The 18,209-nt window shown below is 41.0% G+C and overlaps 1 protein-coding gene across 11 annotated transcripts in view; it reads left to right on the forward strand.

Annotated features, from left to right (window-relative positions):
• RBMS3 (RNA binding motif single stranded interacting protein 3) overlaps positions 1–18,209 on the forward strand; it is a 722,581-nt gene that overhangs the window by 439,330 nt on the left and 265,042 nt on the right. For all 11 annotated transcript variants that reach the window (XM_056334362.1, XM_056334363.1, XM_056334361.1 and 8 more), the window contains one exon: positions 14,184–14,275. In XM_056334362.1, the coding sequence (XP_056190337.1) occupies positions 14,184–14,275 (92 nt within the window). The remainder of the gene's footprint in view (positions 1–14,183; positions 14,276–18,209) is intronic.

Below are 18,209 nucleotides of genomic sequence, written 5' to 3' on the forward strand. Positions count from 1 at the left end.
CAAAATGCCTGATAAAAAGATGAAGTGGGCATGCCAAGTTAGGTGTAATTGCAATGTAGACTAAGGGAGGGAAAGACTGCCTAGTACTGTAGCCTGTCTCCCATCATGTCACACCATCATGTTTCGCATGAGGTCCTTCATCTGCCCCATCTGCTTGTTTCCAGACAAAGGCAAAGAAAGGCTGCTTCTTTTTCTGTGTGCAGTGTTTGTCCCAGCCATCCAGGGAGAAAGAAAGAAAAAAACCCACAAATAAAATGAGAGAACAGGATGGTATGATTGCTAGAAGGTTTCCACTTTCCAGATGTCTTCCATGTTTGTTCCTGGAACCTAATATTGTCTTCCAGTGCAGGAGAGAGCACTGGCGAGGGTGAGGCTGTTGCATCCCTTGACTAGATATGAGTGGCAGTCCCCATTTCCTTCAAAGGCTCCAAGCCGAGTGTATGAGGGAATCTGCACCTCTGGGGAATGATTACTTGAACTAGACACCTGCCACCCTGAGGGATAAGAACATGAGGACATTTTTTTCCTTTCATGGCCAGATACAGTGAGCAGGTCCATGTTCTCTTCACCCCTGCCCTTTAGCAGTGAACAACATAGCTTACTCTCAAGGTCACATAACCAATATCATCTCAGTGTAATAGAAATACCTGGTACAGGATCTTCTGATGGCATTATGTGCAGGAAGGCATGCATGAGATCCCCTCACTCATGCAGCACCTGCCTTGGTCACCCATTGGAAGCTCTGGAAGAAAGAGCCCCAGGTCTGCCACAGAAATACAAAATGGTGACTAGGAAGATGTAAGAGTAGGGTGGCAAGCAGCTGCCAAGGCTGCCATCTCTGCTTAATGGAAAGGAGATGGGTCGCCTTTTGTGGACACCCTGTTGGCCACGGGCCCTGACTAACCCGGTGTGTTTCCCTTAATTTTTTCAGCCAGCTAACACCTCAGCACCTTCCTCTCCACTTGCCTCGCTGCTGTCAGGGTCTAGTTGGGGGTACAGGAAGTTGCTTTCCTTTGCATTTGGTCACAAAAAAGGCTTTGAGGGCAAGAGACCGAGGGTAAAACAAGCAGCCTGCAAATTTTGTCATACAACATTTACACTCTTAAGAAAGCACAACCGTGCATGCCGGATATTCGTCTGGCTAGTGCTTGCTGTTGACAGGAAGCAGACATCCAGTCTGCAAACATTTACACATCTCCTCATTGACAACACCAACATGTATTCGGCGTCTGTGTAAGAGATGCAGCCCCTTTGACTGTTAGCTGTCTTGCCTGCTATAATGAATGTAGGCCAAGTGACTGACCAAGAACGTACACAAGTATGTGAGATTCAACACTGTTTCTTGAAAGGCTAAAAAATAATTTTAGGTTGCTGATTCTTTATTTCTTTGATACGGTATGTGAGGATGCTACTGGGTATTTAAAATGTCTTTTTTTTCTTTATAGGCATTTTGGGTTCCTAGACAAAATATGTTTGCTGGGTTTGTGTGTCCTGGCAAAACTCCTCCCTGCTTTCTCTTTTATTTTGGTTTATTTGATGTACTAAGCTGACACAGAACCACTTTCAGTGAACAAACTCAGATCCTACTACAGACTTGGGTATCTCTCAGTCATTTTCTGTATAATTTCATAAAAATTTTGGGATTTTTAAAAAGAAAATATCCATCATAAATAATAAAATATTATTATATCTGAATTACCCTCACTTTAATTTTTAAAAATAATATTTTATCACATATATTTTCCCTCCCTTCCATTTATCTTCTGTTATTAAGCATTGAAATGCATACCTTTCTTTAAACTGGCTTCATGGGGTGAAAGTTGTTCTCTGTTGTATATTTGGCCTTTCACTGGCAGTATACACCAATGAGTTTGCTCTTTAGTTAAACCCTTAAGGTTCTCCAGAGATCCTGAACAAAATGTTTTCACATTCAGAAAGTGCCTGAACATTTGGCAAGAACTACTGAGGATAGTCAATACTGATGTAGCAACTTGCTGAGACTACTACGGTTTGGATGCAGGCTTGGACATACAGTCAGCATCATTGGCAACACCCACCTCTTTCTCTCTCTCTCTCTCTCTCTCAGGCATATACCAGATTTCCATTGTCATCTTCAAAGATACTGCTACCAAATCTCCCTCAATACCTGCTTGTTACACAAAGTTGGGAAGCATGAGGCAATTACACAGAAGAGTAATTAGGTGATCCTAAAGACTGGATTGTGAGAAACAGGGAACAAATCCAATAGTAAAATCATCTACTTAGGAAGTAATAGGAAAATCTCTGCATGGGAAGTTGGAAGCTTATCTATAAGGGAACAAAGGAAAAGCATGACAGAAGTATTAGATGATCTTGTAAGTGCCCTAATCAAAAATGGGCACAGCTGTCAAGGCAACAAATATGGTACAAGGATGTATCAGGTGACATCCTTCCAGTAGGTAAAGGGTAGAGAGAAATTATGTGAGTCACTGGTGTGACCCCATGTGGTCATCTACTGAAGGGTTATAGTCATCCACTTTCCAGAAAGATTCAGGATGCCTCTTCCGGACCCATATATGTGCCTTCTCTCTCTACAAGCTGTGTAAAGGCTTGTTGTGGACATGAATTTCAGTGTGCAAGAAGCTTCCTACATGTTGGCGTTTGTGTACAGGGGATTGTCCTTCTGCTGGTTTGACCTCCTGATGTCCAGGTGGCTTCAGTACAGTCTCCAGATAACATCCTTTATCATACCTTCATGGTGTGTGACTGCCGTGTACTGTACCAGCAGGTGATTTTAAATACAAGCCGACAGTCAAAATAACACTAAATAGCTACCTTAAATCACAGAAAGAAAAGTGTTCACTTAAGGTTAAAATATTATATTATTCACTTGATTCTTTTTCATATGTTTGAGGTATGTGATTTGTAATGATAGGAAAACTTCTGCAGGTTCAGAAATTCAGTTTAGATTAAAAGCTAACATTTCAACCTCTTTTATCTGCATCTTCCACTTACCTAGGTTGTAGAACTATCTTGAATCTGAAAAATGGATTGGAGATCTTGAAAACAGATTTTCTGATGTGATTTCTTCTCCTTTTCCTTTTTCTTTCTCATCTGCAAAACTAATAGCCATTTCTGGCTACCATAATTACAGCATTTTTGAACTTCAGGCTACAAGTAAACGTGGTAGATATATGACAAGAGGCTCAAAAGGTGCAAATGGTATTTAACTACAGAAGGATCTATTGCAGAAGAAAAAGAACTATCTACAAACAGTGATGGACAATATAATGCTACAGGGATACTTAAATCAAGAAATACCATGTGAGACCAGTATCGTTGAGCACTGAATCTAGACAGTATCTTTAACGTGGGTTTTGTTCTGACCTGTGTGTTGTGGCTTACCCTGTTCTGTGCCGCCCACCCCTGCTGTGCGTCCCCTCCATAGCACAGGTGTAATGTTGGTTGTGACCACCAACCATTTCTTGGAAGCACACTGCCTTCTTGCTCAAAAGGTCCTTGGTATTTTAGCGTGATGGTGATGGGTGGTATCAGGATCCTTTTCTTAGTATCAGAATCATGAAATATTCAGAAGGTATTGCTCATCTCTGCCTAAAGCTCCAAGACATCATGAGTGTTGATGGGTTGGAATAGGAGCTCTTTGCATGTTATCCAAAATGTTTATCATAGCAAAGGTTGATGTGCCAGAATTGGCCAACTGGCATGAAAAAAACATTTCACTTTCTTCGGAAAGTGCTATCACTTTGCTGCCTTTTAGAAGCTATAGTTGTTTTCCGAGTTATAAGTGCTTTGCATAAAGAACATAAATTGCTGTGCTCTTTATCACTGCTTACTGTATGACAAATATACAGTCCAATTTTTCAAGTGTGGTGTCTTGAAAATTAATGTGTATTTGAAATGAAAACCATTTCAGTACTTGAGCATCCTCCCTCTGGAACAGGCTGGATAATAACATGTTCATCACCTTGGGTTATTTTAATATTTCCTGAAGCCTGCACAAGATGCTTTCTATTTTCTTGTCAAAACAGACTGAAATGAAAATTATTTTTAATAAAGTACAGTAATCACAGTGTGTTCACCAAGTGCATCTTCTCTTGTCAGATTGTTTCTTCCTACTCATGAGTATTTGTGGTTACTTAATGTTATGATTGCTGAGCAATCCAGTCTTGGGAGGAAGAGAATGGAATATTTCATTTCTGACAAAGAGCACTGGGTGATACAGAAAATCCTCCTTTGCCTTCTCAAACGGTATCGTTGTTTAAACCTAATGCTGGAAGTGTTCACTGCTGAAGGACTTCATGTTTTCCTCTAGTATTTCACTGCTGTCTTCCATAACTGGAAATAACTCTCCCATTGATACTCTGTTTTGTCCATGTCTGTCCTTAAATGCCTGCTGGCGTGCCGTGCCAGATATCAAGCCTGAAAGGTGCAAGACAATATGAACATTAATTTTTAACTAGTCCATGGGAGTGCTGGAGTTAGTCTCATAGCTTCTTAAGTTATATGCTCTTCTGATGAACACCTACTGGATAACTTGCTTAGCTTTGGGCAAACTGAGATCCAGTATTTAGAAGAGGCAATTGCTTGCCTATACAGGCGCTGGGAGCTTTCGGAGATAATGGCTGAATGATTTTTTTTTTTCTGAACTGTTTCTGCACACCAGGTTTTTTACTCAAGTCACTCAGCTCTAAAATAAGTGATGGACAAATCTCAAGAGATTTGGTTTCATATCTTACCCAAACATTATCCAAGCTAAGTAAAGCTCTGGAGTCTGCATAACTGAGCATGAAACCTCAGAAGAACAGACTTTCTCATGAGAGTGTCAGTGTTTCCTGCTGACTGGAAATACCAAGAAAATAGTCTTTCTTGTGGTATTTTGGAGCTTCAGCATCTGGACATTGCTGTAATCGGAGAGGAAAGTGAATATGAAAAACTAATTATTCAAAAAGTGAATCCTTTTTTAGTTGTGGGTGTGAGGTTCCTTTCAAGTTTTTCAATGGAGCTATTAATTGATATCATAACTGTGTATCTGAAAGTAGATCTTAATCTGAAACTACGAGTTCTGGCTATTTTGTTCTGGATATTGCAAAATACTATCGCTTGTGAGTCACCAAGTTTTTCTGAAGTCAAGGGAAGAAACTGCTATTGTATCCTTCCCTCCCTTTCATGTAAATATGTAACTAAGCTCTGCTCTTGGAGTACTTGTTTTTTGGGAGAACATTCTGCTTTTTCAATCACTGCGTCAAGTGTGAAATTTAGCTCAGCTGCAGAGTGTAGTAAACAAGTGTAGTGTAAAACAAGTGTAGTAAAAATAATCTTAATTATTTTACTTTTTTTTTGTTCACTTTTTTGGTAAAATTAGTAAATTACTAATTTACTAATACACGAATAGGAAATGTTATGGTACTAAATAAACGTAATGTTAAGTCATACATTGGTTTATATGGAAATAGTAGACGTGAAATATTCCTGTATTTAAAAATAGAGTTAATCTTCATTTTGGATTTTGACAGTGAATCAATGGGACTTGCAGAGAGAGTAATTTCAAATGTTAAAGATGGAAAAGTGTGTTTATCTCTTGTCCTTCTGCCACTGCAAGTTTTACAATATGTTCTTTTCTTTATTCAGTCCATATTTAGTAACTTGAGCAATGAGTTTTCCATCACTGGCTTTGTATGTTCACGCTGTTAGCAGAATACCAGGAAATATTTCTCAACTTCCCTCTCAATTTATTTTCACCAACATTTTCCTTCTTCAACAGGTCCTCATGAAGTCTCACTGTTTATGCTGATCATGCACTGCAATACGGTTGCCCATAGGTACTCACTCACATCCAGGTTAACTTTTAGAGGCCCCAAACACTTGGCCTATTGTTAGGGATAATCCACTAGAGCTCTGCTGTTTGCACAATCTGGATTTTTATATCTATATTTATGCTCTTTCCAGAATTTTCTCCAGTTTGCCAGTCTTTGTGGTTCTGAATTGTCAGGAATGCTGTGTAAATGGTGAGAGGGCAGTCAAGTGCAATGTTGTTTTCTTGATAGGTATATTTGCTAAATTTGTGCTGCATACCCGTCTCCTCCTTACTGTTCTTACTGCAACCACATTTCACGAGGAGCTTTTGTCAGTTTTGAGGTCTGTTTCTGTTTTTTCAGAGAGTATATTTCTGGAAGGATTACCTTCCAGAAAAATACACACACATATGCGTATGCATACATTTATTTATTTACTCATCTATTTATTCATTATGTGAGTACTTTTTTCCCACATACCAAAATTTTATAGGTTTCTTTGTATCCTTACTTGTACTTACTGGAGATTGCAGAAAAGATCATCATGAGTTCCAGACTTAGTTTTGCATGTAAAAATTACTATTAATTAGTTGTGCAATTAATAATAACCTGCATTCATATACACTCTGTTTAAATCAAAGGAATTGAATGTTCAAATTAAGAATGTGTTTGCAAACAGATGTCTAAAAATTGTTTGTTAGTTACCTACAGTCCTGGTTTTCTGCGGTTCTGTTGTTATAAAGGAGATTCAAATAATGGGAGAGGCAAAAGAAATCACTGCAGGAACATAATCAAAGTGACAGTTTTGTGCCGTATTTCCATATCAAGCTAAAGCAAACAAAAAAATTCAGCTCTATATGCATACTTAACAATGTAGGTGTGTCTCTGGGGAGTGATCTGAAATGAAGGGACTATTTTTTCTGTCTTGCATTTAAGACTCCATTACCAATTATTTTTCAAACTATATATTAGCTGTTTTAATTAAAAGGTGATGATTCACCACTTTCTAGCCACTGAGAACATTTTTATAAAGTAGAGCTTTAAAAATAGTAATAATGTAGACTATTTTACTATTGCTGTGAGCATTTGGAGCTGTAAGAATATTTTAATGCAATTTGAACAATGAAAGAAAAAGCTGTTTTCAGTAATTTTGTGTTCCAGGGTGATTCAACCTCTTTGCTTGATAACTCTAATTTTCCAAGGCTTATAAGACTTTAATTTGATTCTTTATCTGAACATAAAACAATGTCTGGAAATTGCATAGTAAATTACTGGGTAATCACTTTTTTGTGGGCTACCTGATTGTCAGAATGAATACTGCCTTTTAAGAGACACTCTAAATAAAGTGCTGGGCAAAAGTGAACTTTACAGCTCAAATTGACTTAGGTTCTCTTGAAATCCAAGTGGTTTCATCTAAGTCTGTAGGAGAAATATCTCACTGATTATTATATATTTGCTTAATTGTGTGTATGTATTAGAGTTTGTGTAAAAACTTTGTGCTAGTTTCTTCAGATGTAGGCATATATGTATACAGATACATGTGGAGGTGACATCATAAAGTTTAAAAAATATTTGTGATAAATATATTTTATTTCATGGTTTCTCAGTTCAACAAGTAATTTTGACTGCTGCCTTTTCCATAGGCTCCTATTCCTTTCCCTCATCACAGCCACTTTTGTCAATTTCCATTTCCAATCTCTAAGCAACTTTAACAAAAAACATTATTGAAAAAAAAGCAAGCACTCTCTTAAAATTACTGTATCCTCCTTTTCGTCCAGAAATTCTCTATACCTCTTGGAGACCCAACATGTAAGATATGCTCAGTCTTCTCTGTTCTGGATTTCAGATCTGATGTATTGAATTCTACATGGCCAGAAACAAGGACTAGGAACTTCCTTACATTAAAAAAGACGTTGTGTCCCAGTGGGAAGCAGATTTCCAAGTGGTCTGGTACATCAAAACCAGAAAAACCCATTTAGGTATAATAGAATTGTAATTACACATGAGCAAATTTGGTTTTATCTTTGAAGAGAAAATTCTCCTATATTGTGTAATTTTATGCAAAATTTACACATTTTTATGTTGAAAAGAATTGTGCCAAAGTCAAACTCTCCAAAGGAAAATGGCAGAGCTGGGGTCCATCCTTTGGTGCAGCTTCCCTCAAACTCCACGTCAGCCCCTAGTACAGAGGTACCTGCAGGAGTGCAGGTGGCATGGGACAGCTGTCAGTCAGCATTTCCCATCTGCCAGGCTGGATCTGTTCTCCTATTGATGCAAAGATTTTAGCTCTACAGAAACAAAGCATTAAAACTTTTCAGGAGTGGGTTTGTTGACATCAGTGGAACCAGAGAAGCTCCTCAGTATGTGTGACTATCAATACATTTAGGTACTTTTTAAAAAAAACCAACAGAACAATATTAGTTACCCAGGCACATTAGATGTTGGATTAACATACGGGCTCCCTGCCAGTCTCCTGGCTGGGTGCATCAGCTGTCCTGTCTCCTGTCTCTGTGTGTGTGTTGGAGAGGTGGGGGCGTCAGCTGGAAAATGCGGAGTACTATTTGACGTGAATTCAAGTGATTTAAAGCAGGACAGGCTCAGAGGTCAGAAGTGATGTTTGGCCTTGTGGCAGGGTGAAGCTGAGAGCTCACCAGCCACAGCTTATCCTCCCTCGTTCATCACGGCTTCTCCTTCCTCAGCCCCCTCCAGAGGTTACTGCGTTTGCAGGGGTCAAGCTTAGCAGCGTGCCAGGGTGCTCTGCTCCTCACTTCTGGGAAAGCATATTTCTCCTGCTCTTTGTTTCTCCTTAGATTTTATTTTCACCTGGGCTGTCAGGACAGAGCTGGGACGGGTGCAGAGCTGTGGCTGGCTGCCCGTTGCCCTGTCACACCCCTTGGTGGCCATGGGGTCGAGGGCGAGTCGGTTGGGGGAGCAGTGCCAGCAGGAGGGAGGGGAGCCGCTGTGGGGGCCTGGGGGTGTGCGGTCAGGGCAGCAAGGCGGCAGAGCCTGGCTGGTGCGGGTGCGGATTAGTTTGGTGGCTGTCACAGCTCCCCTTCTGATGGCGCCAGCAAGGACGTCTGCTGATGGAGAGTCTTCCATGCAAAAAAAGTGCCATGGTGTGCTAGCTGTTAAGTACTAATTGGGGGACCAGACTTCCAGGATACCCTGAAACCGCCGTTCCCGTTTACTTCCAGTGACTAATGCTGCTTTTGGCAGTGGCAGAGGAGCTGCTTCAATTTTCTAAAAAGGCAGCCGGGCCCTTGCTCCTGTCACTACACGAGTGCAGCTCCCCGAAGGTGGGCTGTGGAGCCCACATGCACCAGTGGGAGCTCGCCTCTGCCGTGTGCCACCGCTCCAGCACTTCGCAAGGATTGTGGGAACCGCAAGTGGCAAGCAGCCCCTTAAATTATTTGGCATTATTCTTAAGTACCCGATCAGTCAGGGCAATTCAGAGTTTGATGTCTAAGAGCTCTACACACCTGCAATTACTAAATCCACAAAATTGCACCCATAGGTATTTGCAGGCACAAAAATGTTGGCATAAAATTAGAGGCCATTTCCTAAAACCTGCACCTAAATTTTGATGATATACTATATGAGGGGTTGTTACTTTGAAATGGATTTGCGGAAAGCAATTGAAAATCTCCAGGCATCCCATCTGTGTTTAAAGTAACAACAATAACAAAACTTTAAATTAGCATAGGAGATTTAAGACATTTCAGGAAAACATTGATTAAATCTGCCAATGAAATGAACGTGTTTGGCGAGTGACCTAATTAGTGTATACTTGGTTCTTTTTCACTGCACTGCTTACCACTAATTGCTGTTCTGCTGGTCTTCTCCCTGACAAGTAAGAAAAAACAAGGATGAGGGATTTGTTGAGGAAATAGTGACATTCAGTTTTAATTCATTTGAACCTGCTGCCAAGCTTAATTATGGAACTGAGAAACTGAGACCGGGAGGCCCCTAGCCGTTTAGGTTATAGGAGACGGAGATGTTTAGTGTCTGCCAGTGTATTTGGGTAGCACTTACTGCAGCTAGCTATAAACCTGCACTTGCTGATGCTTAGCTGTTTTGTTTCCCCACAGGTACAAAACCACTGGTTTTATTCCTTGAAATTTAATTATTTAACTCTAATGGCACCAGGCCAAAACAAAATTACGAGCATTTTATTTCTTAGAGGGAAGGTTTAACAGTTAATCTAGATGTTCTAGTCTTGGGGTTTTGCGTGTGTGTGTGTTTGCGTGTCTGAACTAGTAATATGTCATTCTACAAAAAACCTCGGGTTCCTGGAGTGCTTGTAGCATTGGAGTGCTGAAGTCACCCTCAGTGTAAGTACACTTAAGCGGAGGGGCTCATATTAGTGACAGATTCAGTTCCCATCTCTTGAAGAAGCAGGGTATAATGCAGCTATCCCTATTTGCATTTGGAGCTCTTAAAGGAAAAGGGCAGGATGCTTCATGAAAAAAAGGGGAAATAGTTTTGGTTTTGGTTTCCTGTGGTGGTGATGGATTCTTGTGAGAGTCTGAATGTCCTGGTTTAGAATCCAAGTGTGTTTTTCATGATGTTCTGTACAAAAACTGGGGGTGGGGTGGGGGTGGGTTGGTGGAAGTACAATTCATTGACCAGAATGTTTATGAGGCAGTGCACACAGGAAAAAAAAGAGGGAGGGGGGGGGGGAAGCAGCTGTGGAATTTGAGGCTAGCAGAGGGGTGGGGCTGCTGGGGCTTGCACTTGTTTTTAAAAGAGGAAAAAGAAGCACAGACATTTTCTTAGAGCAGCAGCAGCTGATTGGCAGACCCTGGACTGAATCCCTGCCGGGGATGCTTTCAGCCAGCCTGCTGCCTTTTCCCAGGAGGAGCCAGGGGATGGTTATTTGGGCAGTGATGGGTGCCTGAGCAGACAAACCCACCCTTGCTGCACCTACCAGGGGCAGCCAGGGCAGCGCTGCGGGGGCTGGGGGGGAGCACAGCCTGTGCCCGCTCCAGCCCCAGCATGGCCAGGAGGGAAGGACTCAGTTCAGGGAGTTTGGGGATTCATTTATGCGATGGGGAAAGATGGAGGGGATACTTCAAGACCCAGCTTTAGCTTCTGTGGGGACTAAACTTTATCTACCCTGGAAGGCATATAAAACAAAACAAACAACCCCTAAATAAACAAAATCCTTCCAAACCCAAACAAAAAAGCTACTTGATTAGTACGTAAGACCCAGAAAATGAAGCGGGATTATAAACGAATAAAATATGTTTAGTGTAGGTCACCAACATAGGCTATAAACATCGACATGGAAGAACATAAACTGTACAAAAAGGCAGCATGCCTGGTTTTCTGTTATATAGCATCACAGGGTTCTTGTAAGGATACTTGAATGCTGAAACAGCCTGGGAACTTGGCTTCCCTTGCAGCAGATTGATGTTCTTTGGACGAGTTTTCAGCCATGGAGTGATTTTGTCCTGATGTTCTGTGTGTGGTGGAGAGATGTGTCAGGAGGGGGGAGGGCCAGAAAAAGATACTTGGAATGAAAATGGACTTGAGGGAAGGAAAAAAGAGCAGCTTTGCAGTGTGGCTGGGAGTAGTAATACTAGAATGCATTATGGACAGCTAAAGATGCAAGGTTTTTGTGTCTCAGCACTCTCGCTGGATCTCTGATACTGTTATATAGCCCCTTGTGCCGATTGAATAAATGTTTAGAATATATTCATATTTTTAGATATTATGGGCTGATGTTAATCTTCAGTAGTACACTATGTTAGGTATACCTGATCTCTATAATACAACACCAGAATATTCTTATACATTCTGGTTTGCATTTACAAAGCAATGCTAACTTAGATGTGAATACTTACTGTGCTGTCTAGAAAGTTAAATTTAAAATCATTTCCCTTCTGTTACTGCATACGTAAATCCTGCACTGTACACTGATAATAAATACAAAAATCTAACTCTATTATCTGCTTGCAATCCCAATATTAAAACTTATTTTTGCACTTTCACCTCCTAATTTTTGGGCATGAACATGGTGAGAAACAAAAAGAAATTTAGTCTATTGAGAAGAACACCTTGCTACCCTAAAAAATAATTTGCTCTGTGTTGATGCAAGCCATCCCATGACTTCCCAAAGCATTTCAGGTTTCCCGCTTGGCAACTCTGGCTTCTTCTTCGGATCTTTCATCTAGCAAGATGGAAGCTGCATCTAATTGTATCTCCTCCTTCATCCCCAGAAGCTGCTCTCCCAAAAGGCAAAGGCGTTGCAGAAATCCATGCAGAACTCTTGCTCCCTTGTAGCATATTTTTTGGCTCAACACAGCATCAGCTTCACTGCCACTCTGCAGTGAACAGACAGCTTGGATAACGCTGCAAAGCAAAATGCAGTATAAAACAAGCTGATTTTAAAATGGCATGCCCAGTAGCAATAAAAAGGGAAAATCAAATGGGGGAATCCGTGCAGGACCACCACCCCCAAGTTGACCAAACTCCAGTTCACTTCTTCATGGTGGTGTTTATTGGATCTGCTGTCCGAGCTTACAGTTGTTCTAGACTTTCCCTCAATTTGTAGTAATGCCCTACCAAAAAATTCATGCAAACCCCAAGAACACAGAAAACTGAGGGAAGGAAAAAACCACAAAGGTTCAGATCTTGAGTTTTTAATCAAAATAATTTTTTTATATACTTTTGAAGTCAGCAGTTTCTTTGACAGTTTTGGCTGTTTCTTTTTTATTATTTCTTTTCATTTTCTTAAATCTTTGTGAATGAGATTTAAGCCAAGAAAACAAGAAGTGTATGTGTACAAAATTCTTTCATCATTGGACTAACCCTGCATCAAATAATGTATACGTACCAAAATAATAATAAAAGAGTTGTTTATAACTTGGGTGGCAATGTGATCACAGGCACATGCTCTTATACCTAGATCTGGTGGAGGGAGGAAGGCAATAAGGCCTCCCAGGAGTAGGAAGAAAGGCTGGCAAAAGACATAAAAATGGATACAGCAAAAAAGCGTATCTGTGGTTGCCTCCTATATGATGTGTATTGACCTAGTAAATGGAGATGTCTGCAAAAGAGCTGTTATGCTATAAATATGCTTGTGCTAATATTATTAAAGCTTTCAGGCAGTTCAGTTTGTCCACATGGCTTCCCAGGGAGATGCCAGAGACGTGGCCCCTGTCCACAGCTAGTCTGAGCAGCACATGCTTGCCTGTGCTGTAACTGCTTGATAAGATGTAAGCTGGGGTTTTCCCTGGATGGACTGTGAAGTACGTGCAGCTGCCTAAATAGGTACTTGGTGAAATTTTTAAATCTTCCTAACTGTGTTGAAATCTTTATGAGCAAGACATTTGAATGCTGTTGAAGATCATAAATAGCTTAGTGCTTATAAGTTATGAAAAGCCCATTCCTTGTCCTCTTTGCCCTCCTTTGTATGTTTAGGGAAAAAAAGTACTTAGAGAGTTGTTGATTATCTGGTATGGGCTTAGCAGCACTGGTCTTGCTTGAACTTACCAGTCTTGCTGGTTAAAAGGAAATAAAAATTGAGAGGGAAGAAGAGAGGATGGGAAGTGACTGCCTGATTAATAAACTAAACTAATACAAATACTGGGAGTAGGAAAGCCACTTAAAAGCAGAAGATTATCCCTTGCCAGTCCCTACAGTCTAACCTCACTAAGCTGCTGTTCAGATGATACCCTGGAGCAGTTCCTGGTAGGGACTTAGCCCTTGTTCCAGCGGAGAGGGTGGTGAGATGAAAGGGATGTGGTTTAACTAGGCTGTGACTTCATTATCTTATCATCTTCTAGAGCTATCTGGCAGTCACTTGTAGAGCGCAGGTTGCGATTTCTCCCTTAATTGCTCCCACCTGCTGGAAGACTGTGCTCCCTGCCCCTGCACAGATGGCCCCAGCCTGCTGCAGAGACCCGCTACCCTCCTTTTCTGAAGCTTAATCCGTGTATGGGTTCAAGGGACAGGGAAAGGGTGGTGTTTTCTCACGAAATTAGCGATTGCAAGCTGTAGCTTTGCATCCTAGGGACAGCCATACTGCTGCCTCCTCTTATGCAAGAGATGGGTCAGGACTCCAGAGCACCACAGCCCCATGAGCGTGTGCCCTCCTACTGCCAGGGACCTTTGATCTCTTAAGACAGGCAAAGATCTACCTTCTTTCCCCCTCTGCTGCATACCTTCCTGTACTTTGAAGCTTCAGGTCATTGCATTTCCTTAAAACCCCACTAGGTTCAGGAGGAAAGGTGTGGGAAATAGAGGTGTGATGGCAGTGCTACTGGAAGGCTATGAGACAGATGTAGAGAATTGAAGGGGTCTCCTTATTTATAAACGTGAAATCTTAACCTATGCACATACACATGAATAGTAATGAAAATATCTATTTATCTGTTTCCTTTTCAGGTTACGGTTTTGTAGATTTTGACAGTCCAGCAGCAGCACAGAAAGCAGTAGCATCTCTCAAAGCAAATGGCGTGCAGGCGCAGATGGCAAAGGTAAGAGCAGCCATGTTACTACGGATTATCTAAGCTATTGGGTTAGATTTCCAGGAGTTTGGTTTGTTCATGTTTTTCTTAAGGTTTTGGATTGCTTATGCCAATGGGGTTTTTTTTGTCCTTTGGCTCCAGAGCCTTATTCTTCCTATGGTTTGTCTTGTATTCTTGAAAGCTGTGTCTCATGTGACGGGTTCAGCTCTGATGCTCTCTCTTTGCCCCACTTCCTGGAGACAGCTGTAATATGGAGAGTGCTGGAGTAGCAGAGCAGTTGGAAGTGCCTTTGTGATGGCTGCAGTGTGAGAACATTGCCTTTTCTTTGCCTTGGAGTTGTCTTCATTTGGTTCCTTAGCCTTGGAATACTTATTCTTTTCTGACATGCCAGGTGGGCTTCTCTGAGGGTGTGATTGACTGAATATGAGGGAATTTTGTTTGATCTGGCTCTGTGTGGCTTCTCCTGACTTTTTATTTTGAGGACTATAGTCCTAAAAGTGTAGAATGTTGCTGAAAGAATAGCTACTGGAGGTGACTGGTGTCTGTTGTTCAGAGAGGCAATAGGAGCCATGCTGTACCTGTTGTAGCAAGTGCAGCGAGCTCAGATACTCTGGTCCTGGAATTGTCCCTTGTCCCCAAGCAAAGGGGCTGTTGGAGAGGTGGGAGTGATAGTCAATGACTGTCAGGTGCTCTGGCTGTTGCCTTTCTGAAAGCGTAATTATGGTCTTTGGGCTCTGGACTGTGTCAGCCAGCAAAAATAGCTGTTGCTTTGTACTTTAAAAATGCCTTGCCCTACAAGCACAAAAAAACCCTTAATATTGCCTGATTTAGTCCTTGCAGTAATGACGTTGGCTTAGGATCGCAAACAGGTAATTATAAAAAGAGGCAAATCAACTAACAGACATCCACCACATTTAAAGATTCCCATTTAAAGGAATGCTGTTGATTTAAACCTTTGTTTTTCAACAAGGTCATAGAAAATATTTATTTATTTAGTTAGTTTAATCCTTGGTGGTAAATGAGGTTCTTTTGCCTTCTACTGGATTACACTCACTGTGTCTGAAAAGTAACTGGATGTCATCCGCACATTTCTGTTTATCTGTGCCCCGCAACACAAGCTATGCTGTTTTATTTGCTCTTAGTTTTTGTTGACATGTGGCGATAAAAAGTGTTTGCTTCAAACGGGTAAAAGATGGCAAGCTGAAGAATACGAACACCTACTAAGTACTGTGCTATTTTATTTCTCAGATATACTTCATCTCCTTGTTAAAATATAGGCAATTTGACACGTTAGTCAAACTGTGAAAAAGAAACAAAAGACAGGAGATATGTTTTGTCCTACTGGTTGATATCAAATAGCCATTTCTGGGGAGGAGTAAATCACTAACTACATAAATCTGTAAAGCTGTAGATTTAAAATCAGAGATTTAAAGATAGGATTGAAAGATAGTCAGTATTTGGTATTCTCATGATTCAGAACAATGAACAATTTCAGCACTTCCATGAGTGAAAATACCAAAACAGAAGGTCACTGTGTTTTGGATTGTCCAATATTTTGGGGGCCAAAAGCAAAGTTCGATGTTTTCAGACTGGGAAGGGTTGTACCAACCACTGAGGTTTGTTTTCTGGGGGATTTGTGGCAGGAAAAATTTTTTGCCCTGCATAATTTTGAGGCGGCTAGTGTGTACACATTTGTTTGTGTAAGGCTAACTGTATTTTTATTATTTAGCTGTGGTGCCTAGAATCCCAGATAGGTCCTTTTTAGTGCATTTGATAGTTCAAGATAAATATACAACTGACTTTTCCTATCTGAAAAAACCCCAAAGTATTTAGAAAAATGGGGATTCAAAGGAAATTGAGATGACTCTACACAAAGTACCTCACATTGCTGAGAAGGCGGGAGCCTGGGAAAGCAAATCTATCTGGAGAAACATGTTGGTTCTTGCACGTGTTGGAAGCCAAGTCGCATATCAGGACTGAAAGAAAACGTTACCTGCCAGTGTCTGAATTAACAATGAGGGCTCAGAAGAGGTTTGAAGAAAGAGTCAGAAGGATTTAGCCTCCACTTCTGGAAGTTTTGTTTAAAGAACTGCTTTAATTAGTGGTGAATGGTGCCTATCAAATGAAATCAAAGAAAAAAGAGTAAGTGTGAAGAATTTACTTAAACCATTTACATGCCATACCTTATACAATCAGTGGCCTGTATCTTTTGGTGTGCATTGCAAAGCAATGGAACTGCCCCGTGTAGAGGCCCAGGAGAAGACTATAACCTCTGTTCAGCAAATGTCAAAAATCTCAGTCCAGTCGTGGATGCTTTTGAATAAAGGTGAAAGATGGATTAGCGAGCTTTTGCTATGTGCTGGCCTTCTCCAGTAGTGAGACAAAGTATGCTGAAGGGTCGGTATAGTCTGTGATGTTTTCCTGGAGAGAAATCTTGCTCGGAAAGAAAAGTTCTTTCTCAGTTTTAACACAATATAATTTTTCTCATGGAAATCCAGGAATCTTCTTTGAAAAACAAAAAGCAGAACTGAACCCCCACCCGTGCTGGCTAGCAGAAGTATCTTGTGGATACTTGAGTAAAATATACTTATTTTATTGATGCCTAAATACAGCCACCTCCCTCATTTTTATAGCATTTGGACACCTTTTTGGCTGTTTTTGTTTCAGAGTGCTGCCTCTGGAAGAAGGTTAAACTCTGGTGGATTGATGCTCCAAGTCCCATCACTGTTGGAAAAGTTGTTCTGTCAAAGCTAATACACCTCATAACCCTACACAGGGAAAAACATCAATAAATGTGTTTGAATCTCTCTTTGTTCTCTTGGATGATGTTCAGCCTGGTGTAAAGTAATCCAGAGAGGATTCAGCCGAGGGAGAGGAACAGCAGTACTATGTCTGCAGAGGTAGCGGTGGCAGCTGGGAGGTGAGGTCTCTTAGGCACGTGGACAGCTACCTGCTTGGTGGGAAAAGGGCCCTCACAGCCTCCCACCCACGTGAGATCTGCATGAGGCTCTTGTACATGTGTGTGTGGTCACCTTGCCTCTTTGGCATTTCCCTCACACAGGTGCCGGAGCAGAAGTTTTGACTACTGCCACTGTCCTGTGTCCAATGAAGTTCATCTGAGTTGTCCATTATTTTTAAAAGTGCTTATTAACAACTTCATTTACCGAGAAGAATTAATGCCATGGAGCTGCTGAGTGATGGTTTCTCAGCTGGCCTGGCTTATTTTACTATGTGCTTCCTGCTTGCCTTTGGAAAGAACTCAGACGTGCAGATTTGTTTGTATGTACGTAGTGCCTGCTTGTCCAGGCTCGTAGAGTCCAGGTGTTTTTTTGGTTTTATTTTCCTGCTAAAACCAGCACAACTGATATGCCACTGGATAATCTCACAGGAATTATTGAATTGTTTATCTCTTTGTGCTAAGGACTACGCAAACATGACACAGAAAAGACAACCCTTATGTGCATGGTTTATATATTAGTTTGGGATTTTCCATCTGCTCCTTTGCTGCATTTTCTGAAAAAATGTGACAGACAGAACATGGAAAATTCATAAGGAAAATCTTACTAATACGGGAGTTGGCTTAGGCAAGTAGGCAAGGAAGCTAGTACACATGAAAAACGTATCAATGTTCTAATAAAATCTGTAGCCACATCTATTCTTGGGATTTGCAATAGATCTTCACCCAGAATTACATATTCATGACGACACTTCCTAATCTGCTTTATATGTAAGCTTCTAATGATGCTGAGGAGTCTAAATCACCTGAAGAATCAATAGAAGTCTGTTGTCTAAACAAATTTGAGTGTCTGAACTTGTGTCATCCTAAAGTTAGTGGACTAAGCAACCAGTTTATACCTTCATAGACATTGTGGCGTCCTCTCTGATATCTTTTCTTTCCAGTTCTAGTCTGCTGCAAGACTGCATGAAGTGGAAGTTCAGGCAA

Source organism: Falco biarmicus, chromosome 4 (assembly GCF_023638135.1).
Source record: "Falco biarmicus isolate bFalBia1 chromosome 4, bFalBia1.pri, whole genome shotgun sequence".
Taxonomy (NCBI): Eukaryota; Metazoa; Chordata; class Aves; order Falconiformes; family Falconidae; genus Falco; species Falco biarmicus.